The sequence below is a fragment of the Motacilla alba genome, chromosome 6 (genome assembly GCF_015832195.1).
Source record: "Motacilla alba alba isolate MOTALB_02 chromosome 6, Motacilla_alba_V1.0_pri, whole genome shotgun sequence".
Classification (NCBI taxonomy): Eukaryota; Metazoa; Chordata; class Aves; order Passeriformes; family Motacillidae; genus Motacilla; species Motacilla alba.
In genome coordinates, this window is record NC_052021.1 from 30236053 (window position 1) to 30262303 (window position 26251).

Consider the following 26251-nt stretch of genomic DNA (forward strand, 5'->3'; position numbering starts at 1 on the left):
AGCCTAGTTCAGAAAGGTTGAAGGACATCTCATTTCAACTGTCTCCAGGGTTTAGAAGCCACCCCAGGTACCTGGAGACCTGACAAGCAAGGCAGGCAAAGTGCCAGGGAGCTCACAGAGCCTGGGAGTCTTAACTTCAAAGCAGCCAGCCTTGGCCATGTGCCACAAAAGCCAGGCTTACCCAAGAAGCAGAAATCCAGAAGCCTGAACTTTGAGCTTCTGATCACCTCTGGACATGGACAGGTGAGAGAGCACTGGGGAAAGCAGGGAGGACACACAAAGTGCATTTCCCATCTAAATTTTATCGTGGCAAAAACACAGCTGCACTTCCAGGAGTGCTTTTAACTATCCAAATCCAAGTTTTCCAATGGTCCATAAGAAAAAAAAAAAAAAGGTTCATTTTGCCCAGAAAGGTGACTTTTGGAAAAAAAGTAGAACTGAAATAGTACAGTAGTACAGCAAAAATAGTAGGACAGCAAAAAATCTTCGATTTGAACTTCCTCGATCTTAACTCAGAAAAAAACAGGGGGAAAATGCCATTTTTGTTAGAAGCTACACGCAAAAGCCATTTTGGAACCCCCAAGGCCAGGATGGACGGAGCTCTGAACAACCTGGTCTAGAGGAAGGTGTCCCTGCTCAAGCAGGGGGCTCGGAAGAATACGGTCTTTAAGGTCCTGTCCATCCCAAACCATTCTCTGGTGTTATGATTCTATTTTGGGGGCTAACCTGGATGAATTAACCCTCTGTCGTTCTCATCAGACCTTTGCAGATACCCATCCCTTCCGGGACAGCACGACCCTTCCAGGGGCTCTGCCCACAGCTGCCACCAGCAACCCCCTACAGGCTTCCAACCCACCTCTAGGTTTTTCAGGCTGAGAGACAAAGCGTATAGGAAAGTTCTGAGCTAAAAGGCTTCGGAACCAGCAGCAGCCGAGAGCCCTGCCCACGCTCACTCTCCCAGCTCTACAGCCACATCCACCGTGACAGCAAAGCAGAAGTCGGGGCGCTGTGCGAGGAAAGGTTATTTTCGCTTTCCAAGGGGTCTGACTTCGCTTCGAGAACCTCTCGAGGCGAGCCCAGGTGTGGGTAGGAAAGAGCCGAGCGCGGCCACAGTGCGGAGCGGGGGCAGCGGGTTGAGCGCAGCCGGCGAGGCCCCCCCGTGCCCAGGCCCGGGTCACTCACGGAACTTGGAGGTCGAGGCGCTGATGTTGATGGCGGCGATGGCCCCGGCCGCCCCCACCCTGCCGGCGGCAGCCCCCGGCTCGCAGCCCCGCAGCCCCCCGCCGTTGTGCTCGGGCCCCGCGGGGCACGGCGGCCCGGCCGGCGGCAGCAGCCGCTCGCCGAGCAGGTGCCGCCCGTAACCGCCCGCGCCCCAGTTGTTGTGGTTCTGGTCGTCCATCATGGCCTCGCCGCCGCCGTCCTCTTCCATGCTCTCCTCCTCCATGGCGGGCGCCTGGCTGCGGGAGCGGGGCGGGATCAGCGCCCGCCGCCCATCGCCGCCGCCTCAGGCCCGGCGGGGCTCGGCGGGCTCGGCCCGGGCCCCAGCCCAGCTCCGGCCGCGCCGCGCGACACTTCGCGCCGGGCGGAACGCGGCAGCCGCGCCGAGCGGCACCGCCGCGGGGCATGCTGGGGGATGTAGTCCTGCGGGGCGGAGCGACTGGAGGGGCGCGGAAAGAGGCGCGGCCGGCGCGGAGTCCGTCCCCGGCCGCGCCCGGGATTCGCTCCTCCCGGTTCCCCGGGGCCAGGGAGGGTTTCTCTGGAGCGGGGAGGCTCCGGTAGGGCCCGCTCAGAGAGAGGGCCCCGTGCCCACAGCGCTCCCTGGCGGGAGCGCGGCTGCCGTGAGGGGCCCGCTCTGAGGACAGAGCAGGATCGCGATGGCGCTTGGCACACCCTCTCCCCGCTCTTGGGCACCGCCTCCACCGTGCGGGGTGTCCCTGCCCATGGGGGCTTGGAAACAAACCATCCCTAAGGTCTCTTCCAGCCCAGCCTGTTCCGGGAGCTGTGAAGTGCCTGCGCAGCGCTGCTCCCTTCCATTCTCCTGTTAAAAGGGGGAACGACCCGCACAAATAATGTATAAACCCGTTGGCAATAAACAATGTAACAATTAAAAAGTATTTTTTTTTAATATGCTCTTCGCCGATAACTGTAGTTATAGGACAAGGAGTAACGGATAGAAATCGAAAGAGGCAAAATTTAGGTCAGGGATTAGGAAGAAGTTCTTTACTGTGAGTGTGGTGAGACGCTGGAATGAGTTGCCCACAGAAGTCGTGGATTCCCCATCCCTGGCAGTGTCCAGGGGCACTCTGGATGAGCCTTGAGCAGCCTGGTCCAGTGGAAGATGTCCCTGTCCATGGCAGCAGGGTTGGGAATGGATGGTCCTTAAGGTCCCTCCCAACCCCTTCACTTTCCATGATTTTGTGATAATATTGCCTTCAAGCTGGCTTCAAGTACACTTTAAGTTTTATTTTTGTTTTCGCCTGGGCACTGTGATGGAAGAATGGAAATGAGTAGTGGGTTTTTACTAAAAATATATTTCCACTGTGTGTGTTTTTGATCTTGCTTGGCAAACAAAACAAAAACAAAACAAAAAAAAAAAAGTGAAAAATGTAGATAAAATCAAAGGTGCCTTGCCTTCTTTCCAAAATGTCCCATAAAAAGTGAAAAGCACATCATCTTTCTTCCAAGTAGAAACACCAGTTTCTATTTTAGCTTGAAACAAAGTTGTTCTGTTTTATAAAAGCAGAAGATGCCGCTGATTTCACAGCAGTGTGGAACCATCTCAAGTTGCTTTGATAAAGGCAAGAGATGAAAATAGTTTGTTCCCATTGCATGGGGGAAACTGTACATTTTTGAAATAAGAGTGTTTTCCTCAGATGTAAAATCACACCTTGAACATCAATGCTCTGCTCAAACCAGCAGACATTTCCCCCCATTTTCCATCTTGGTAAACACCTACCAGTCACAATTTGGTCTCAGAGTCCAGAAGCTGATTTGGCACATCATGCATACATCTCAGATTACAGCTTCAGCAAATTCACAAGCCTGCTCTGGCTGCTGGTTTGTTTCTATCCACACCTTTCCCACACCTGGAAAGAGAACAGACAGGACCTTTTTGTTCACTCTGCTGCAACTTGTGTTTAGTGACTTGGATGTGCAATGTCCTGCAGGTATCAGTACAGTCATTTGTAATGGATGTTAAACTTGGAAAGCTAAAGCAGCAAAGCATTTCCACCTTAGGTAAGTGTTGATAACCACAACTCTGATAACCACATAGAAAAGTAACTGGAGTTTGCATATCTTCACAGCTTCGAGGGAGGCATGTTTGTGTTCTCAGCCCTCAGAGCAAATCCACTGTAGCCTCCCACTCATCTGCTCTTGCTGATCTCAGGAGTGGGTCTCTGATTGTTTGCCAGTGTTTAAAAACATTGTGAGCCGAGGAGGAATCAGAAACTTACTCTTATCAGCAGAGATTTATCTTTGTTTTACTAATTTCAAAAGTGCTTATGCTGACATCTAAGAGCAGTGGACAAACTCAGCATTTTTCAGTTCTAGAATTACTGCTTTTCATTTTCAGTTCAAAAATGTCTTCTCTTTCATGCTCTCTTGCTGCCTCCACCTATTTCTGCTGCCATCTCTGTAATTTACTGAACAGCTGGGGTTTGGTTTGGTTTGGGTTGGGTTGGGTTGGGTTGGTTCGGTTTGGTTTGGTTTTGTTTGGTTTGATTTTGTTTGGTTTAGTTTGGTTTTGTTTGGTTTGGTTTGGGTTGATTTGGATTGGTTTGGTTCAGTTTGGTTTGGTTTGGTTTGGTTTGGTTTGGGTTGGTTTGGTTTTGTTTGGGTTGGGTTGGGTTGGTTTGGTTTGGTTTGGTTTGGTTTGGTTTGGTTTGGTTTGGTTTGGTTTGGTTTGGTTTGGTTTGGTTTGGGTTGGTTTGGTTTGGTTTGGTTTGGTTTGGTTTGGTTTGGTTTGGTTTGAGTTGGGTTGGTTTGGTTTGGTTTGGTTTGGGTTGGGTTGGGTTGGGTTGGGTTGGGTTGGGTTGGTTCGGTTTGGTTTTGTTTGGTTTGGTTTAGTTTGGTTTTGTTTGGGTTGGTTTGGGTTGGTTTGCTGGCTGGGGGGTTTTGCCTCAATTTTTAAAGGTACCTTGCCCTTCTAATTCCTTTTCACAACATTCCATTCCCTGTGACTACACTCCCTGCACTTCCTTGTGGCAGGAATCCAAGAAAGCTTAGGAAATACTTCACCAAGCCTTTCTCCTCCATCGCCTTGTGCAACCAGGCAGTTCATCTTACCAATCAAACAAGAAGCCCTTTCTCGCCTCCCATGAGGCAAAGAACAAGTTGCAACAGTCAGGCATGGCTCACACACTATTCCAAACACGCCTGCATGCTGATAAAGGCACTATCAGAGGGCTCATCACTGCAGCAGCACTTGTTCTTGCACGGAGACTTCTCTGCACCGCTTCCTTTTTTCCTCGTCAGCACGTGAAAATTCAACTCGGGCTTTAAATACTTCCTTGGCAAAGTCAGGTTTTGAAACACCATAACTATAATTATTTTTGCTGTTACCTGAGAATACCACATAAAAATTCAATTCTGACAAGACCTGAGGATCCTCACGTCTCTGTAACATCCCCGGAGACTCGAGGCTTGTCTCTATTGTAACGAGCTCGTCAGTAGACTGCAGCAATTTCGATGACAAAGTAACATGCAGATGTCACACTTTCATTTCAGTCTCCAGGATCTGCATGTAATTACCCAGACAAGTATCACAAGTGTTTTTTACATCTTCATCATAATTTTTTTCTTTTTTTTTTCTCTCTTTTTTTTTTTTTTGGCTCATGACTTTTGATAACTAGGTCACAGCCAAAAGCTTTGCTACAAATTTAAATTGCCTAACAGTACCTGTCCATGGAAGGCGTGAGGCATTACAGAAATATTTTCTACACAGAACTTCACAGAAATGAGACTAATGAGACTATAAGGAAGCTTTTCCTTCCAGCTTCTCAGAAGCAGACTGGGACACTTGCTAGATGTTTCCTCTTGTGCAATTTCAATTTTGAACATTTGTATCAATCAGATAAGGGAGTTTTGTTTTTCTCATCAATTTGTGTTTATAAAGCAGAATTATTAGGTAGCCCAGAAGAGCTGTTTCTGCACTCTGTGTCCCAGCTGGGAGTATATAGGTAGCAGTTAAATGATAAATAGGTAGCAGTTAAATGATATATGAGGCATATTGGGAAAAGATGTGTGTGTTTTGGTTTATTTCCTGCCACTGGTAATAAACATTATGACATGGATACAATTCTTATTTTAAAAGACACTTCCTCCTGATTTCCCAAGCACCAATCCCACTGCAGTCAGTAGGAAAGCTTTCATTGATTTCAATGGGATTTCAATCAAGCCCTAACACAGCGTGTAAAATGCTTTTCAGATTTATAGCTCTGGTTCTAAAAACCAAATAAAAAAAAAAGAAAAAAACTCCAACAAGAAAGAAAAATTAATGCTAGGCAGAGCCTTAAATAGCAGTGCGTCAGGAGGAGCATACAACACAGCTCTCTCAATGCTTAATAGGACAGCCCCTTGCTGAGTGCTGGCAGAGAGCAGATAAACCTAGAAGGAGGTTTAGGTGCTCATTATTTTTGAGACATATTTTGACAACTGATGATTGTTCAGGCACAGGGAACTGAAAGGCCCATTGCAGACTGGCAATTTGTGGCATACCTCTTTCAACAGCAACTCCCACTTTGGGCAAGCTGATCAGTGTGAAGTTTTCCTGAAAATGTGCCAGTCATGGAATGGACTTTGTGAACACTGACTATACAGAGTCTCTCGTTTCATGATGTCTCAGTTAGTCTCTGCCTAAGCAGGAAAAACAATGGGAAAACACAGTTTCTGTGATAAGTCCTTGGGAAATAAAGGCTGTTAACACATTTGACCAGCACTATCAATTTCTGAGCTCGACAGAAGCTGTCAGTGCACAAGCAGAAATCACCTGCACCAAGAGGACTAATCCTTGCCACAGGCAGAAGTCCTATTGTGAACAAAGGAAATTCCAGCTAATCCCCGCCAAGACAGCAGGAGTGTGTTCATGCCAGGTGCCAGCAGGGTGCCTTTGGCGGAGAAGAGAAGCACCCAGCCAGGGAACAGCCAGGGAATGGCCAGGGAACAGCCAGGGAACAACCAGGGACAGCCAGGGAACAACCAGGGAACAGCAGGGTAGATGTGAGCTCTGATCAAAGCTAACATGGGTACTCCAGGGATGTCTGTCCTTTCCCTGTGCTGTCCCACACAGCTCCTTTGCAGGGCAGAACACAAATACGGAGTCAAATCAGATAATATTCTCCTGAAATGAGCTAAAGGGTCACTCCAGGGTCGGCTGCTGTACCCTGGGTGCATATGCAGAAACTCATCTTGATAATTTGCACTTGGGCTACGTGGGATAGTTTTAAGTAAGGCTCAAGTGTGCCCTGCTTCTGTCCTTCAGCAAGGCTGTATTCCTACTTCTCAGCCTTACAAAGAGGATAGGACCCAGAACTGTGTGAAAATGTTTAAAATGAAAATGTGCACTGAAATTTTTCCAGTTTCCCCACTAGTGGTCCCATTCCCTGCATCATCTGTGCTGGTGTGAGGGCCCTGAGTACACTAATTTGCCATAATTAACAAGACCAGCCTCACTTATATTCCCATAAAACCAGTGCCCCGTTTAAGCTCAGAGCTTAAGGTTCACTCCATACCTGCCCTATGCTGTGTATACCCTGTCACCTTTCTCTGCCAAGTCCTGACATGTTCCTCCCTCATGAATTATTTAACAGGATTATCTCAAGGTCTCTGTCACCGAGTTCCTGCATATGAGAATAGCTCAGTGGTTGGCCCACAGAACAGGGGACAAGAGAGCCCAGCCCAGCCGTGTCCCCTGGGGCAGAGCCACCCTGAGCATGCTCTGGATGCTCTGTCGCATCAGTCAGGCACATTAAACAGTGTCCTGAGCCCAGCCCTGAGGGCTGCAGGGTGGGAGGTGTGTGTACCCTGTAAAACAGGACTATATTTGCTCTTGCACCAACACAAAGCACAATTCTTTTCGTGTAATTGCACTACAAGCGCATTTGTGCCGCATGATACAGGTTAATCCTTCCAACTACAGGCATGACCAGACTATTCCATCCCATAAGCCAATACCAAAGGGGTTTCATGTTAAATAATAAAATATATTGCCTGCTATTCATTGGTAACCTCATTTTTGGCTGTTTTCTGGGCCTTTGGTCAGCCAGTCTCATTTATCAATGAGGGCAACGAGGCTGGTGAGGGGCTGGGAACACAAACCCTGTGAGGAAGCACTGAGGGAGCTGGGGGTGCTCAGCCTGCAGAAAAGGGCTGCCCTCATCACTCTCTGCAGCTCCTGACAGGTGACTATGCTCAGCTGGGGTTGGGCTCTTTCTCCAGGCAGCACTGACAGAACCAGAGGACACAGCCTCAAGCTGTGCTAAGGGAAATACAGGTTGGATATTAGGAAAAAGTTTTTTAAAGAAAGAGTGATAAAGTTCTGGAATGTTCTGCCCAGGGATGTGGTGGAGTCACCATCCCTAGGTGTGTTTAAAAAAAGCCTGGATGTGGCACTGGGTGCCAGGGTTTAGTTGAGGTGTTGGGGCTGGGCTGGACTCGATGATCTTGAAGGTCTCTTCCCACCCAGTCATTCTGTGATTCTGTGAATTTTGTGATTCTGTCAATCTGGGTGACACTGGGCCAGCACAAGCAACAGAAAGGACTCTGAAAATGTGCTCAGTCCCTTTCAGAACCAGGCACCTGGAGCTGCCCAGGCTGTTTCACCAGTGCTGTTTCCCAGCCTGGCATTAGCTGCCCACAGCTGGGACCACAGGAATGGGAAGCACATCCAGCACGTGGGTACATCCAGCAACAGGCACCATTTGGAAATAAACACAAAAGGTTCAGTTTTATTAATGCAAAAGGAAAAAGCAAAATAGCATGTAAATTTTCTGCTATTTCATCATGTTTTCTCATCTGACTTGCTCCATTATCTCCCAATAATCTTCTGCTGAGCCTCTGCCTCCACTCGGGTGTGCAATCTCTTGTAAGATCTCTAAAAGCAACCCATTTATCAAAAGCAAACTCTAGACTTCCCGGTGCAGATTTTGTTCTTTTTGTTGTTAAGTATTTAATTTCTTAGAATGTATTCAGAGAGTATGTGAGAGTCCATGAGAACTTTGGTTCCAGTAAAATAAGATGCATTAGTGTATGCATTAAGTCATTAAGTGACATTTTCAGAGAATCTCCCAAAGGTTTTGAACTTTAATCTGAAACCCATGTTTCCCGTTCCAGTTTTTTAGCTGAGAATGCAAATATAAAGATGTGTTGGGTAAAAAAGCATGAGAACTTTGGTCATTTAAAAAAAAAAAGTATTTTGATATTACCTGATACCAATAGGATTCCCTTAGTAGTAAGAAACTTTTTTTAAAGGGACATTATCCACATGTTTACGTGTGAAGCTTAGGAAATATTTGGGGGTTTTTCATGATAAGAGTGAATAGAGTGAAAACTTTCCTTCCTCCTAGACTTTTGGCAGGTAAGTGTAACAGAAGAAATGTGCCTGTGACTGAGAGCCATCTATGGAACAAAACAACCTGGTCTGATTTCTCCTAAATGGAAATAAAAACCTGAGCAAGGAGAGCTCTCAGCCTGCAGAGCCAGCTGTAATTGGCCTAGAGGTGGAGCCAGTCATCTGCAGGGCTCAACACAGAGCAGCAGACGTTTTCTGAGCCATAACACAGGGAAACAGAAATAGTAATAATGTAAGTCAGGGATTTGCTTGAATAATGGCTCTGTGGGTGTAATGCATCCTCACCAATAGTGAGCAGCAGATTACTGGAAGGTTTAGAATATAGCTGTGGTAGCCACAATGGAATTTCTCAGGGGGAAATGTGGGAAGGGAGCCTGGGGGGGAGAGAAAGAATCTCTGCAGAAATGAAAACCATACATGAAGGAGAAAAAAACAAGTAGCACCTTCCTCACAGAGCAATGTTTTGCTGCCCTACCATGCAGAGCCCTGCTGCTGATTACTGTCTTGCACAATTTTTAGGTGTCAAGCAGCAATTCTCTTGCTATTTCAAGAAAAGGCCTTTCTAGGACTGTTTAATCAGATACTAGGGAAGCTTTCTTCATCACATCTGTCATTGGCTTTCACATCTAAGGCATTCTGGAAAATAATTTGCACAGCACTTATCTGGGCTGGCGTAAGCTGCCATTGTGCAGCAACAAAAGAGTGGGCACCCAGTCTTTGTTTTTTATCAGATACTGGATATCGACTTCCTCATTATTTGTATTTTCTCAGGAAATGGAAAAAGAGCATCCATAGTTCCTCCTGCTGGAAGATAATGCACGAATTCATCATGCCTTCAGTTTTAAACCTGACTGTTTTATTTCCAGGGCTATAAGAGAAGAGATACTGGTCCACTAAAACTTTTTTCCCTGTAAGTTGTCATGGTGGGGAAGGCTTTAAAGAGAATTATTTTTAATTTTTAATTTTTAAAAGCGGTTTTTTAATCTGCTTTCAATTTAATACTCTCAAAGAAGGTTCACCCATGTATTTTGTGGGACCTGCTGCTGCTTCCCACTTTCCATTCTGCATTGTCCAGATTTGACACCTGCTCTGGTTCACTCCTAAATCGCCAAACTAATGTTCCCTCTGTAAAATACTTCAAGGTGAAAGGAAATACACAAATGCAAGGGGTTTTAGAGACAAGGTTAAACACAGAAATAAAAAATGCAGGGGATTTTCATGTGTTGTTATTCAAGGATCAAAGGCACACAAATGCCAGCCTCTAGCCCTCATGATTACTGCTCTTCCTAGCACAGCAAGTGGCCTTATCTTAATCAAACTTCTTTATCAGTGCTTCAGCCTCATCCTCTTCAGTCTGCCCAGAGCTCTGGCATCATTCACCACCCACAATCTTGTCTTGTCTGGCTTCTTTACTCAGTACTCTCTAATTTTCTTCCTACTTCTTCAGTTATTTCTTCCCTTCAGCCTCTCCTCCCCCGCCCATGTTGTGTTTGTGTCCCTGGCTTAACTTTCTCTCCTCCCTTCCTTTCTGGCAGCAATACAACCCCAGCATATCATAAACCTCAAAGACATCTTTAACTCTTCCTCTGGACTCACAACCTTATCTCCTTCCCTCCTGTTCCTTGGGCACAGTCCCATCACCCCACCTGGCTGCTGCCCTTCTTGAGAACTGCTTCAGGTAACATTTTGGCATCCACCCTCTCTTAAACCCCCAAAGGTGCAGCTCTCCCCAGCAGGTTCTTTCCTCTCTTACAGTGGCCTATTTTTTTTCTTTCCCCTCAAAAGACATGGTTATGTTCCCCCCTTATCCATCAAACCTAAACCATCTCAGACCCCTCTTGGGTTTCTGGACCCTCTTCTCCATTGCATCAAACAGAAGCTTCACTTTCAAGGTTCTTTATGATGCAGTTCTTGTCTTTCATTAAGTGTCAGGAAACCAACTCTGTCCTCTAATCCATTCAGGATAAAAGCCCTTATCTCCCACTTGTTAAAACACTCACTTAGGCACCTTTGTGCTTTTTCCCAGGCAGCCCTAAGTATCTGTGAAACTATTCTCATTATCCTTATAATTCTCCTGTGGCATTACGTCAATAACATCCTGAAGTGTTAGGCTGTGGGTTTGCTGCAGCCCTCTGACTCAGAGTGGCTCATGTGTCCTTGTGCCTCCCTCCCTGTCTGTGTCCATTCATTAATTGTCTGATAGTGAGGTCTGGGAAGGACAGACATCTCCTTTCTGTTCCACAGCCCCCACCACAGTGAGGTCTTGATCCCTGACCAGCTGCTGTATTGCAACAGTAAGGGAATTAATCAATCCACAGCCTTTTCCCATCAAAATTATGCTTCTTTTTTTTTTTTTTAATTTCTAGTAGCAGATTTGTCCCAACTTCGCCACAGACTGGAGGAATTTAGATGCAAATGACACATATTACACTATGTAATAAAAGAAAGCAATGAACTAGCAAGAACATAGATGAGAATTATTGAAGACTAATTCTGACTTCACGCCAGAATGAAAGAAAAAATAAATATAGAGCTCCTGGCAGCATATCAGCAGAAAAGATAAGAAAAGGCAGAAGCATTCCTAGGAGGTTTTTTACATGTGCCATGTTTTAAATTCACACCTTTTCTTCTATCAGCTATTTGTCAAACCGGTAGAACTTATCAGGAAATAAGTATACAAGAGGAAGACTTTTAAAGCAGTCTGGGACTAAAGCACCTTTTAATTGCCATCTTCTGATGTTACCAAAAAAAAAAATAAATCTAATCCAATCCTGGTTTTTGGTTTTTCCATGGTAATAAGTAGCATTAACAGATTATGCTTCAGGTCAATCAGTTTCTCTGCTCTTGCCACGCCCTCTTGCAAGCTGCTCCTTCCCTGCTTCAAGACTGATTCACCAGGACAGATTTTATCCCTAAATCAAAGACCTATCCACTTGGCTTCATCCATGTCTCCTTGAAGTGAAAGCAGAATTCAAAGAAAATACTCTTTTATATTCATGTGGTCAAAACCATTCTGTTTTGCTGTTAGACGACAATTTCTAAGCCATAAATCTTTACCAGGAGAACTTTTGCTGGCAGAATTATAGTGGCAGCAGAGCCAGTATAGCATTCCAAACACCACCAGTCTGACATATGCTTAAGTCTAGAACAGAGGGACTAAGCTTTTAAATAGCTTAATTCATTGCTGCAATTTCTTTAATAAATATCAGCTGAAAATGTCATGCAGGATCAAAATCATCATGGAGGTGCTACAAAACAACACAGTGAATGGAAAGCAATGCAGGAGGAAATAGAAACAAAATAAGATTTATTTACAGTAAATAAAGTAAATAAAAGGGAGTGGAACGGTAATATCACTTCTCTTTATGTGTATTCATTAGTGTCCCTTAAGGCATGTGGAAATTTCGCTGCAAAACTCACTGCTGCAGTACATAATTAATGAAAGCAGAGAAGGGGCTGCTCTGCTGTTACAGCAAAATCTCAGCTGAATCTAACCATCTTTCATAGACTTTTCCTTCATGCATTCTCCGATGAGGTACAATGAGAATTAACACATTATAGGTGAACATCTATCTGCTGCTTTATGGAAGAAGTTAACATCTATGTGAAAAAAATATAACAAACAAAGAAAAGAAAACCCACAAAAACCTAAACAAATAAATCACTGTAGAGGAACTAACAGGATCAGACAAAGCAAATTAAATACTTAGAAATCTTAAATAACTAGCTTAAATAAAAGAGGTTGCAAATAGCCTGTCATATGTGTTATTTTCACAGACAGAAATTACTTTAAGTTTTCTTTAAATGTTTATTCTGTAAGTGAAACAGGTAAAGAAAAGCCCATATGACAATAATAAGGGGAATTAGGTCAGCTTCTGAACTCATCCATCAGTGAAATGCAGCACATCTCCAGCTCATACAATTCCAAAATCATTTAAAGTGATTGTTTTCAAGTCAATCTTCTATCACCCACCTTTCTTTTTGCCAGAGGCCAGAAATAGCACCTCATAATTTATCTTCTATGTCAAGCTTTGCAGTAGCTACCCCCTTCTGAGCCACTGAACTCAGTTTGCTGCATCTGCTTTCAATATACACACTGGAACCACATTTTCTCTCTTGCATTCACCTGTCAAATATGGTTTAGGAGAACACGCTTCAGATCCTGCTAAGAAATGCTACATCCACAAGACTCAGAGCTCAGAATTCAGTGTTTGTGAACTCTTGAAAAGCTCAGGAACTTCAGCTCATTGCAATGAACTAAAGCTGCTAACTTGTGGGCTGGATGCCAGAGACAAATTGGTGATTTTTAAATTTATAAAACTGGAAGCTGCCTTGGACTCAAGCATTCAAAATTTCCACCTAAATAAATGGTGAAAGCTTCTGTATTCTTTTCCACCCTGCATTGTGAGCAGTCTGGGACACTTACCTCAGATAAGTCAGGAGCTCCTGGAACTTTTCTTGGTTCACAGGTCAGGGTGTGAAAGCCCTACACGTGCTGGCTCTGTGAAGATAAGGCTCAGGCATGACAAGCCCTTTTCCCTCTCCATCTTGCCCTTGATGCTCTGCTTTTACCAGAAGTACAACTTGGCTGCACAGGTGGAAAGCCAAGGCACTTTGGGCAAGTGGCAGTCCTGGGCAGTCAGGAGAAGGATGTACCACAGCTTGTGTGTGCCATTCAGCACATCCTTCCTTTCAGGAAAGCTGATTACAAGATCCCAGTGTGCCCAGGCTGCTGTGCACAAGCTCTTCCTTCTCTGCAACTTGCCAGAAAGTCTCTCTGGCTTTCCACATTGCCCTGATGGAATTGAGCCTGATCCAGTAGGAACAGCCCTGGTAGAAGGGACCACAACACTCAGGCCATTTATCATCTGTTGCAGGAGTCTATTGGAAACACGTGCCCAGTGCCAGGGCTCTGCTGCACCAAGCAGCAGAGAAGAGAGCAATCTGGCAGCAAATCTCTGCTCTGCACAATTCACTGAGCAGATGTTGGACAGAACAAAAAGAACAGTCCAGACAACAGGAGAAGTCTCCTGAAGGTGAACCTCACCATGCCAGTTTATTTATGTGTTTCCACACCCTCACTGCTCTGAAAACAGAGATTCACTATTCCTGTATGAGTGTGCACAGCAAGACTCAAGTAAATGGCAAATAGCATGTGGCAGGTCAAGTCCCTTTATGTTGGTGTCTGCTTCTCCATCTTTCAAAAAGCAGAAGCAGCAGCCATTCTGAGCTGGAATGCAACCAGCTTTGTGATGAAAAGGGAAGAATTCCCTTTAAGAGGTCAGTATCCAACCTCAGCTTTGTTCAGCACCACCTCCTGAATAGCAAGAATTATGTTTGAAAGGTATGTCCCTTTGAGCAGCTCTTGAATAGGAAAAACTATAGGAGACTGCACATTTTTACAAAGAGAGGATGTGCTCTTCCCCATTTACTGATCCAATGCTCAAAGAGCTCAGAAAACACCTCCTGCAGGTGCCAGGCTTTGAGAACAAAACAAAACAAAAAAAGAAAAATGGATATTCTGGTAACTATGGAGAGCCAAAAAAAACCCCAACATTTTTCTAGGTCACTGAAAGCAGGCAAAACACAGAAAGTGTTTTCAATTGCCACTCCACTCTCCCCTGTGCTCCCCACAAACATAAATAGTTCTGTGATTCATTGCAAAGCTGCTCTTCCCTTGCTGAATCTCAAAGAGAATATAATTGCTTTTTCCATACACCAGTAATGATGACAGGGACCAAGATGCCTTTTTGACACAAAATGGGATGTCATTCATTAAAATTACTAATGCCTGAGTGGGAAGTTTTCAGCAGAAGTGTCATCTTCTCAGAACATGCATTGAAAGGAAATCAGACAAATAGAAGTTTTTTCCTCTTACTTTTGCACAACACATCAACCTAGTTTGCAGCTTAACAAAACCTGTCTGCATGTACTCATAGGAGCTGTGGGTTTGTTGAAACACCAGCCCGAAGCTGATATTAAAAAATTAATTCTCTGTTATACAAAGTGTGACCAAATCCACCCCTAGTGAAATACTTCATCTTTTATAGCTCTTTGCATTCTAAGTTTGTGGATTTAGACAACTTTTGAATAAACATACACCATTTGTTACAGCACTTCCATCAGCAAATGGAAAGCTGTTTGGGTTTAAGGGATGTGTTTCAGTAGGAGGGAGGTAACCAGGAGACGTGGCCAGAGAAGGGAGCATCACCCAGTGAAGCAGCCTGGCTTCTCATGCAGTTGTCCTTTCCAGCTTTAAAACCTCACAGAAATTCTCTCCAGGGATCATCTCCCCACCACTGCCAGGTGCCCAGTATCAGCAGCAGATCTGCCCGGGCTCAGTGGCCTTCATTCCAGGAGAACTTGTATCGCACAGAATCCCAGCGCTCCCGTGCAACGAAAATAACGGTGTGCCCTTGGTCAACAGCAATTTGTTCTCTGTCTGTCAGCTCGGTGCCTGCAAGAACCCCGTGCCCATCATGCAGGGCTGGGAGATAAAGGTGAAACATGCCCTTTTTTCCGAGAGCAGAGGCAGAGGCAGAGTGACATCCTTTTGCCTGTGATGCACCTCGCTGTACAGCAAACGCAACACATCAATTGCTGATGCTATCAAAGGAAATAGCATTTCCAGCCACATGGGAAATATGTCAGCAAAACAAATGGATTCAAATAAACAGCAGCAGAAGGCACATAGCAATATTGATTCATGGCTTTTTATCCTCTGTCCTTTTGAAATGGTCCCTTTCCAGCACTAAGGCTGCTGTGATAAATACCGCCTCGCCCTCCTGCACGCTTGACTACTGAGAATACATTTTGTGCCAATTTTTTTTTGAGCAGAAAGGAAAAAAAAAAGGATGAAAAAAGAAAACGACACCTACTCTTTGTAGTGATTCTAGTTTTGAGCCATTAGCTTGCCCTACAGTATCAAGCATAGCTTTGAACCTCTCCCTAATACAACAATGGCTGATTTGTATCAAGGAGCTTCTCAGTAAAGGCAAGGCATTTGAGAAAAACACTGAATTATCTGTCATTTAAAAAAAGGTTAGCAGTAGAAATACATCAAAGGAAGCAAGATCAAAATTTTTGTAAAGTGAGCAATTGAAGCAACTGGAAAAGTCCTTCCCATTCAGACAGGTCACCTATTCAAGTCCAGCCTGAATCAAAAGTGAGAATGAGTCTTCTGTAGCTTTGGAGAAATGAGACAAGGGGTCTGTCTACTGGGTTTACATTTGAAAGACAGCCCCATTGCAAAATGAGCTGCAGTCAGTTTTAACAGAGGACAGGGAAGGCTTGTAGGTTTGGGTAATTCCAATTATTTGAAACAAAAATATTATGCTATTTTTTGAATAAACACCACCACCTGAAGAACTTTTTTTTCCACCTCACCATAAAAACACAGGAAAAAAAAAGTGCAAATGGTGTTTGTTAGCTCCTGGTTTATGAATGAAAAAGAGTGAGGCCAAAGCTCAGGCAATGTCTGAGGGCTGTGAGCTTTCAAAAAACCCCATGGTGAGGGTCTCGCTGCACAGGATTGTCAGCCACCAGCAGAAGTGCCTTCTCCTGCTCTCCTGTGCCAGCTCCAGGGAAGGACAACTTGCTTTGGGGCTTGCAGACAAACAGGATTGTAAGAGAGTCATCAATGCCAAAATAAAATGAAACAATTGAGGAATACCAAGAAAGCTTTAACCCCTGTCCTTCAGCATACCTAATGCCCTGGTATCTTGAGCAGAGCAATGCTGCCAGCCCAAGTCTTGTGTGTCCCCCTCACATGATAATCCATCTTTGGAGGCAGCAGAGAGACATTGCTGACCCAATGCCTGTGCCCTGAGTGCACTGCTCAAAGGCTGTATAGGTACAGGAAGAGAAAAAAACCCTTGTAAACCTAAGGAACTGCTTGTGCTGACCTCAGGTTACCCTGGCTTGCACTGATCTTGTGACAGGACTGTCTTTCCTGCTCATTCTAATGGCACACCTCACTAAAATTCCCTTCTTGAGCTCTGGGGTCCATAGCCCAAAGCACAGTTCTTGGGCAGGAATGTGGGGTTTTAGTGAGTCGTTCTACTAAATGATTTGCAAGTGCCTATTCCCCTCCTCCAACCCTAGCTGTCCTTTTTTACTGTTGTAAAAATGTTAGCATGACTGCCTCTGATGAATTTCAGAAGTTTCAACACATAATTTAAAAGCAGAAGTCATTAGCAAGTATCTGTTTGATCACTGACAGCTGAAGCAGTGAGAAGAGCTATCATTTAATAACAGTTAAGGTTAAATATATTCCTGTACTTTATCATCATTCACTTTCTTTAAATGCATGACTTCAGGTAGTAAACTCTGAAGGAAGGACAGTGTGAATTACATTGTGTGGCAGCCATCAGCAGCAGGCTTTAACCTCAGACCAATCCAAAACAGGAGTCTGACAATTCCAGGGGATCATCACATGACATTAAAGTCCTCATAATATCATCCTTTCATGTATGTGATATATTGGAGGCAGCTCTTGGGTAGTTCTTAATGGCCCAGCTGCCACCACAGTGATGTATGCACTGTGTATTGAGGAAATGAAACAGGAATTATGCACAATGCATCATTTCTCCTGCTGCTGTCATTGGGCAGGGAAGACGGCAGCACCCTGTTGCTTCAAGATAAAACAGGATCCTTAGTGCTCATTGATATGGAACAGAACAGAACATTTCAGTTGGAAGGGACCTGCAGTGATCATCTGGTCCAAATTTGGGCAGGTGCAGCAGACCCAGCAAATGAGGAGACACTAACCCAGAGAGCCCAGATCCATTCAGAAAGCCACACCTCATATCATGAGATACCAGCCTCTGCCTTTCCCAGCTGTGCTCCCAGAAGATTCACTTTACCAAACTCAACCCCCAAAACAAGCACATTTCCTCCCTGCTCCAAGCTCTGCTCTATTCCCTGTTCCAAGGACAAAGCTGGGAGAGTAAAGAAGTGGCCACTACTCCCTGATTCAGAGCTTTCCACATCCTGGACTGGTTGGAGCAGATTTGGATGCTCCAGCATCCAGCATTACCCTTCCAGTAAGAGAATGGAAGTCCCTCATACCAGTGTGAGTGTGGAGTATTAAATACTAATCTATAACTCCACATATCTTCTGCAGGAGACTGCCAGTGCACAATAACAAAGCAAAAATACCAGCTATGTCTGTCACCTCTGCTGCAGCAGGCAGCTTTTCAGTCCAGCTTTCCAGGGCACTCATTTATAGCAGCACAGAGCAGGTGGGAATCATTGCTGCTCTATCTGGTGGCATTTTACACCCACTCTGACCAGAGAAGATCACTATAAGGAGAGGCAAATACATAGCACAGTCTCCTGAAGACAAACATTTGGCAGCACCTAGTTTTCATCCTCACCATCAAATTCTTGAAAATAAAATTAGGCTGTCTGGGCAAATGTAACTGTGAGATGCTCTGGTGGGCTGACAGGGGATGATTTAGATACTAACAGGCACATCTAAGAGCAGGTGATAGTCCCAGCTCCAGCCTGCACATCCCTTGCCAGGGCAGCTCACCTTTTGCAGATTTTTCCCTCCCTCGGGAGCAGGTGAGGCAAACTGACTCTTCCCAACAAATTTGCATCTGTCATTCAGAATCTGTGTTTTCTTATTACACAGCTGACAAAGTGACAGCAATAATTAATCTTATTCTGTATGGAGTTCATTGATATCAAGAAGAATTAAACTATTGTAATCAGGTTAGCCTGTTGCAGATGTGTGAAGTGCTAGAGTTTATCAAATTCTGCAGGCACACAATTTGATTCTGCATAACAAGGGAGGACAATACTGACAAGATAGCAGAGAGCCAGCAATATGATGCAGGATTTCATGAATGCCTTTTTTAGCTCTTAAAAAGTGCCACACTTGTCAGCTGTGCGAAAGATGCCATGACATGTTAATGCATGTCATGTCAAAATTGTCAAAGGATGCTGCACCCTGGCTCCATGGGGATGTGCTCTGTGTCCAGATCTACATGTGCCTGCACAGGCTTCTTGAGAGGCACCTGAATTCAGCAGTTTCTGGAACCAAATAATGGCAGGAAATGTGCACATCCATGAAGGTGTGAAAAGATGCTGCCAAGGGGGATGTTGAAATAGAAGTAAAGCTCAACAAGGGCAATTATCTCTGTCAAAGGCTTTTGGTGATCGGTGTCAGCTGCTCTCACAGTTGGAGCTGGGAGAACCACAACATGAATATTTGATTAAATTAGGCCAGCCTGAAGTCTCTGCCAGAGCATGTGATGCCACGGGTGTTCTATGAGATGGCAGCATCTCTCCTTCACAATGGATTACATCTTTGTCTTGCCTCACCACTTTCTTCTTCAGCTGAAATGCTTTTAACATCCCAACAAAAGGCACAGCTGGGCAGTGCCAGGGATATCTGGCAGCCAGTGCCAGCTCAGCACCCTCCCCAGCAAACCCAAGGTGCAATTACTGCGAGTGGGCTGAGGGCACAGTCAGCCGAGCTGATCCAACAGCTGGCTGCCTGCAAATCCAGGCTGCCCTGCTCCTCCTTCCACCTCTCCTCCCCAGTTTAGATCTGTACATTCCTGCCCCTTTTTCTTGGGGCTGGCCCTTAGATTAACCCCCGACCTCCCTCCAGCTGATTCCATGCTCTAAGCAGGCAGATATCAAATCTGGGGGACAAAACCAAGAGATGCTTCCAATGGCACAGCCAGTAACAAAGCCAAGGGACAAGAATGTGAGCGAGGATGCCAGAAGGGGGAAAGAGGCACAGCTCCTCTGGTGGCACTCTGGAATTGGCTCAGCTCTCCCAACAGCCAGAGGAGCTGTTGTATTCAGTAGGAGCAAGTGCTATCAGACCTTTATTTGATGCATCTCAGGCAGCTGAACAGCCTGGAGATTGCCTCCCCAGAATTTACTAACCCCTTGGCATTTATTCCCTTTTCACTCACGATGCTCTACATCTAAGCCAGATGATAAATGTCCTGTACTCCATCCTGCTCTTCCTTGCCTTCAGAGAACTGAGCTGCTCTGCACTCCCTTAGGCACTATGAGCTGTTAACAAATCAAGCTGAATGTTTGCTTGCAAAGCCTAACCTGGGGGGAATGGCTTATTTTCATTAGCAGCCTGGTCTATTGTTCAACACAGATCCTAAACCTGAAGAGGTTGTAACTCAACCTGCCCACTCTGATTCCTAGAGACTTTTCTCCAGAGCAGCCAGCGTTTTCTGGCAGTTTCCCCCAGAACAGGAACCTCTTGGTACTTCAATTCCACAGACCATCCTGCTGAGATGTCACCTCTCCCTATCCCAAACATGCCTCCTCAAAGAGGGACTTGTCCATCTATGCTGCTGACCCCCTTCTCCCCCAGCATGGGAACAGAGCTTTCTAATCCACTGAGGCAAGGAAAGCAAGCAGGAGGGAGTCAGACAGGGAACTGAATGTTTCCTCCCTAAGGAAGAATTGTTAGGGCTGGAAGAGACCTTCTAGCTTGCTAAGACTCACTCCTGCCATCACACACAGCTCTTCTGTGAAAAATGGCACATAAATTGATCAAACTCTCTCCTTAAACTAATTAAGTCTGTTGTGTCTGTTGCAAGGCCACACTCCCCTAATGCCTAAAAGCTCTGTCAGTTCCCAGGCTCTGGTCCTTTTGCAGCTGGTTTATACTCATTTTCTCTGCTTACCTTCTAAAAATTCCATTGACCTCATATTATTTAGTGTTTTATTGTGTTCCTTCATGCTCCAACACGAGCAAAAGAAGTGCAAACACAGGAGAACATATCAAGGAGCAATAGGAAGAATCATAGAGCTTTAATCAACTATGAAAGGGTGGGGCAAAAGGTGGAGAATAGCCCAGAGCTGAATATTGCAGTTTTCCACATAATAAATAAATAAAATAGGACTTGAAAATTTGACCTATGAGTGCAAAATGAAACAAGATTCTCCCTGCAAATGGAACATAGCATCAATGATATCATACAATGGCCACATCTGTGTCAGAGCTGTATTAATTGGGCTAAACAAACACAGCTGGAGAACCAGCTTTGGGAAGATGAAAGACTTGAGAAAAATAAATTAAATTGTTGGAAAGAGCCAAGGTGGCAAATTTGCTGTTGTTGGAATAACATGGCAGAACTCACTGAGCAATCCCTGTGAATGAGAGGAGGGAAGTTACAGTTCCTGGGGGGGGGTCTGCAGAGGGAAAATAAACATGGAGAGGTCGTGTCTTACCCCTAAGCAAGCAAGAGCTTTTTTGGGCTGTGGGAGAAGGACCAAGGTTCAGGAGCTGGATGGGGCCCAGGCTGGACCCAGCCAGAAACATCCTGGACTATGTGAGAGATCATTTCCCTGCAGCAAACAAGGCTTCCCCGTTTGGGTGGTTTGCTCTTTGAAGAAAGCCATTCTCTATTCATGCCTCTCCAATTAACAGCATCCCCCTCCCCAAAATTACCAGAGTGGACAGTACACAAGAACAGCTCTTAAAATAGAGCAGCTTCCTTCCAGTGAAAGTCCCAAGTCTATCTTGCTTGGCTTTCAAGATATTCCTTTGCAACACCTCATCTTTTAATAACCAAGATTCAAAGTTTCCAAAGTCTTTTATGAAAAGTCTCCTACATTGTGTCACATAATTGGATCACGGAATGGCCTTTCAGAGAACATCTTGAACCCAGGCAGTGGAAAACATCTTCACAGGCGAGGAGCAAAGAGGTAACGTAACAAAGAATCATTACAGGAACAATTAGGCTTTCAGATGGTAACATCAAAGAGTTTATTTATTTGTTACAGGGCTGGAAAATAGACCAGAAAGTGTTATAAAATGTTCCAGCTCATCTGAGAGTGAGTACAAAAGCTTCATGTGCAGTTATATCACCCTTTCTAAGCTGAAAGCAAATAAAAGCCTTGTGATTAATTCTGTGAGTACAAACCCACAAGAAGCAGGGGTCTGTGACCACAGTGCATTTAAGAAGCTACAGAGATGTGACTTGGTTTAAAGAAGATCTTGAGAACAAGTCAAACCTTTTTCCTTGCTCTGTTTAAAAATGTTTGAGCGTTTTTGAAGTTGCACAGAAAAACTCAAAGATTGCTCTTTTTTTCTTCTTAATTTAAAACACAAAAGCCTAGGGTTTAGCAGCTGCAAACCACTTTTTCCATATTTTTTTCTCAAATAAAAACTGAAGCAATCTGAAAAAAAGGTATTATTGGTGCAATTTCCATTTTTGTCAAAGCTTTTGCCACTGAAAATTCTGGCAAAGGGGTTTTGTTGTTGCTGACACTACTGCTCCTTTGTAAAATTCAGGTGAATCACTACAGACCAGCACAAGCAACTCTCTTTATTGCACTATAAGGTAGTTTCTTGTTTTGTTTGAAGGTACTGCTGGTTTGCTCCAACACAAGAGGTTCAGGATGAAGTGAGTAGGGGATCTGACCTTTCTCATTCCCAGCAGCAGAAGCTGACATGTTTGTTTTTTGGTTTTTTTCTGCTAAAAGCATTCCAGGCCTTTCATTTTCACATTTTCTGAACAACATATTGTGTTCTATGTCAAAGAAATGCTTTGGCCAACGCAATCCTTTTTAGCTTTTTTATTTTACACTTCTGTGGGAAGATGAAAAAAGTTGGGGGGATCAGCCCACAAGCATTTTCCTCACAAATTCCTAGTTCACTCAGTAAACCAAAAAATCAATTCTTCATCCATTCCTAGTGCTCAGGGTCACTAAAAGTGAAACACATTCTTTTTCAGTAAGTCATTCCTAATAAAAGGCACAAAACTCAGTGGGCAAATGCCTTTTGTGTAGATCTGGAGATATACAAACTGAAATTAAACCAGTGCCCAGCATTTCTTTCTCCCTATAAAAGGCAGATATTGCAAGGGAATTGTTTTCTAGGAGTTAGTGGCTGTGTGGGGTAAATTGTTCAATATGTCCCGTGATGATTTTGTTATTTGTTCAGCATAAGTAGCATTTTACTGTAGCAATTTCTATACAGAGGAAGGTATTGGATGAATTTCAATGAAATACTTTCCTAATCATCACTATTATGAGGTTGTTTAATAAACAAATGATAGCAGGTGAATGGTTCTCCTTTCAATGTCCAATTTTCTTTAAATCCTCTCTTCACAGAAGGGGCTCTTGTAGTCATGTAGAGAGAGGGGGAGGCAGCAGAGTGAGCAGATTCCTTGCTGATCTAACATTTTATTCTCTGCAGCTACCCAATTCCCAAAATGTCTCTGCAATATAAAATTCTAAGCCTTTACACAGCACCTATCAGCATGATGGGGAGGGGACAGTTTGATTTTCACCACAGGGACCCTCTTGCATTCATCAGAGCACAATTTAACAGTGATACTAAAAACAAAGCAAAGCTTTCCACCACGTAGGAAAAGAGAACTCACTCCTCTCCTGCTTCAGCCCACACCCTATGTTCATCCAAAAAAGGTGATTGAGCTCCTGTCACCTCTCCAAAGCCCAGGGTTATTTCATTTTCAAGGGTTTGGAAGCTATTTCCCCTATTTTTTCACAGTTGGCCACTGAGGAAGATCTCCTCCAGCACTAACCCAGAAACCCTGAGCACCTCCTGCCCCATCACATCACATCCCTCACGGCTGCACAGCTCCCAGCAGAAGCAATGCAACCCCTGGTTTGTGTCTTTTTCTGCCCACAGTTTCAGGAGACAAAGCACCTGCACAACAGGTTTTTGCAGAGCTGCAGGGGTCCCACATCCTGTGCCAGTGTCCTGAAGGAAGCCTCAGCGCTGCTGTGCCAAGTGAGGGGATGCTCAGGGGACAGAGGTGTGGCACCCACCAGGCACAGCCACTACACCTCCCACTGCCAGCTCCAAAACCAGCTCTGCCTCCTTTGCCTGGCTCTTCCTTTGCCCCGGAAGAAGCTCTGGTGCAGTCCAGCTGTTGTTTTTGTATTTGGAAGGTTGAATTTTGCCAGCATGGCTAGGGAGTGGTGAGCCAGGTCTTTGAGCAGCACAAGCTGAGGTGGCCACACAGATTGTCCATAGCCAGTGGACAGTCTGTGTCCAAACTGTCTGCAGACCTCTGGACAGCATCCAGACACATTCCCTCCACTTCAGGGTTACATTTATACTTCCAGAAATCATTTACTCATGCCTCCTAACATTAGGAGGTACAGAGCTGGCATGGGAGGGTTAATCCTGGAAGTGTGAGCAGAGATTCACAGGGTGGGAGGGGACCTGGCCAAGTTTTTTGCTCTAGTGCAGCGCACAGTGTGTCCAGCCTGCAGCTCGCTCACTCTAGGGCAGCACTCCAGCTGTACAAAAACATGACTTTTCCTTACCCACAGGCACACACATACCCACTGAGGACAAGGCTGGAGCTGTAACTCCATGGTATGGCTTTGTCACAGCTGTCACCAGTTCAGGGAAAAGAGTAGTGGAACTCCTCTTCCATTTTGAGCTAACCACTGAGCAGCATGTTCATGTTCTGGGTCAGCATCCCAGGATTTTCCTTTTCCTAGCATGCTGTTCAGTACTCTCCACTCTTTGACATCGTGTACAACTTCTATAGCAAGAGAGTGCTTAATCCTCTCTGAAGTAATTTCTTTCTTCTTTTATGACTGGAGCCCTGGACAGTCTGTTATGCTCCAGCCCTGGTGCTATATTTAACTCAACCATCTTCTTCATTCTTCCTCTCATCTACAGCTTGGCTAAAAGGAAGAAACGCAGCCATGAATAAAATACCAGAAAGAAAGTCAAATTATACAACACACTTTGAGGCAAATTGCAGCACTTGCAACATTGCCCATTCTGTTTAGGAGGGATTTGCATCCAGCTCATTGCTTGCAAGTGGAATGGGTTGGGAGAGTTGGGAATTTAGGAAATGGGGCAGAATTTGAAACAGTGGTGAGAGAGCAGTAAAATTACTCTTGCCCTAATCTGAGGGCTTGCTTCTGCAAACCAGGGGATAGCAGATGCAATGGCCCATGTATAGATTTTACTTCCAGCGTATAGATTTCCCAGAATACTTCCCAGCAAACCTTGCCTACTTCTGTACAGCCCTGCCCAAGCAAAACTAGTTCAACATGGCATTTGTCACCACTCCCCAAACAAGAAAATTCCATTTGTCTACATTTAGATGCCACAGCACTGTACATAAGTCATCCTTTTCCATGTTAATCCTGACACCCTTTCCAAGAAAAGCACCCTCTCATTTTGTTATATCTGCAGGACGCAGACACAACACAATGAGGAGGAAGGACATGAATTAGAGCTGCCTGGCTCTGACATTGATCATATGCCCATCCTGCCTCAGCTGTTTGAGGTGGATACACCCTTCACCATCTCATGAACACAAAAAGAAATTACACGATTCACAGCAATCACAATCCTGCAATGTCTTATGCACAAAATTAAACATTTTTGTTTTGTCTCAGTACCAGTCTTCAACATCTCTGCAGTTTATTTAATACTACTTCATTCATGTTCAGCAGAAGTATCTTCTCCTGAGGCACATAGAGAATGCATTGGGGAGAAAGAAAACAGATTTTCCAGATATCTGTGCCTAAAATGAAACATCTACCTACATGCAAATACCCATGAATACAAACAATCTGCTCTTCAGAATTATGGTAGATTCAGATAATTTTTACTGACCCGGGGGGAAAAAGGTGCCAGTTCTGTTTCTATTCTGTTGGTTTTCTACATATGACATTTTTATTTTCTGTTTCACTGGAGTGCAGACAACTGAGATGCCCCAGGTTTAGCCTTTGAAATGTTGGTACAGCTGCAGGGTGACAGCTCACAGAGCAGACACCAGCACACACACACACAACACAAATGTTCAGGGAAGTCTAAATTCACTAAAAACCTAATGTGCTGGAGGAGTTCATCGGCAATCACACTTTTAAACAATTTCAATCTGCTCTATTTCATGTTTCTCTTGGTCACAGCAAAACCTCATGCAAATCTCCTGCATGTTCCCAGCAATAGAAGGGGCTCACGTACGTGTTGGCAGCAAAAAATGAATTTCACATTCAGCTTTGAGATTTAAAACCAGCTGGACTCAAAACTCACCTACAAAAGCATGACCCACACTGAAAGACTCTCCATTCCAAATGTGCCAAGCAAGAACTGCCTCTATGCTGAATCTAGACCCTTTTTGACTGTCCCCCAAACCTGGAACTGATGCCAAAACCACAGATGAGACAAAAGCACCAATATTTGTTTAGCAGCCAGTTAAAGGAAGAGCAAACTCCTTTCAAACTTCAGATTGGTCTGAAAAATGTCAGGGAAAAGGGAACAGATGAGACAGGAGAAACTGAAGCTTTTAGCCTGTGACATCCTGCTCTCAGCAGGGATTTCTATCACAGACAGATGCTGCATATCCCCCAAGCCCTCTTAATGACCCAAGTTCCAACCACAGCAGAAATTATTTCTCTGCACCCTTGGCCACAGAGAGGACTGCTGGGTGACAATGCCCCCAGCCACCAGCCAGGGATCTCTTCCCTATTCCCATTGCCCCTGTGACAGACAAGTGGGATGTGGAAAGGGCAGATCTCTTGCACCAGCCAGGAGGGAGGTTGGAGGAAGGCCAGCCTCCTCATTGTTCTGCGAGGCTGCTCACAAAGACTAGTTTGGGGGTTTTTTTATTATTGTTTTGTGTCTGTTTTGTTCCACCAGACCCACTCTAAATAGGCATTTTGTTTGCCATTAATGAAATCTGCTTCAATTTC

At 44.7% G+C, this 26251-nt stretch overlaps 1 protein-coding gene and 1 long non-coding RNA gene across 2 annotated transcripts in view; both read right to left on the reverse strand.

Annotated features, from left to right (window-relative positions):
* Positions 1–1619, reverse strand: part of CACUL1 (CDK2 associated cullin domain 1) — a 43695-nt gene extending 42076 nt beyond the window's left edge. Inside the window, exon 1 of the mRNA XM_038140417.1 lies at positions 1183–1619. Coding sequence (XP_037996345.1) covers positions 1183–1444 — 262 coding nt within the window. The 5' untranslated portion in view covers positions 1445–1619. The remainder of the gene's footprint in view (positions 1–1182) is intronic.
* Positions 1620–1981: 362 nt separating this feature from the next.
* The window catches only part of LOC119702402, an 80173-nt gene continuing 55903 nt past the window's right edge, over positions 1982–26251 (reverse strand). Inside the window, exons 2-3 of the long non-coding RNA XR_005257352.1 lie at positions 2957–3086; positions 1982–2484 (exon numbers count right to left, since the gene is read on the reverse strand). This is a non-coding gene — a long non-coding RNA (uncharacterized LOC119702402). The remainder of the gene's footprint in view (positions 2485–2956; positions 3087–26251) is intronic.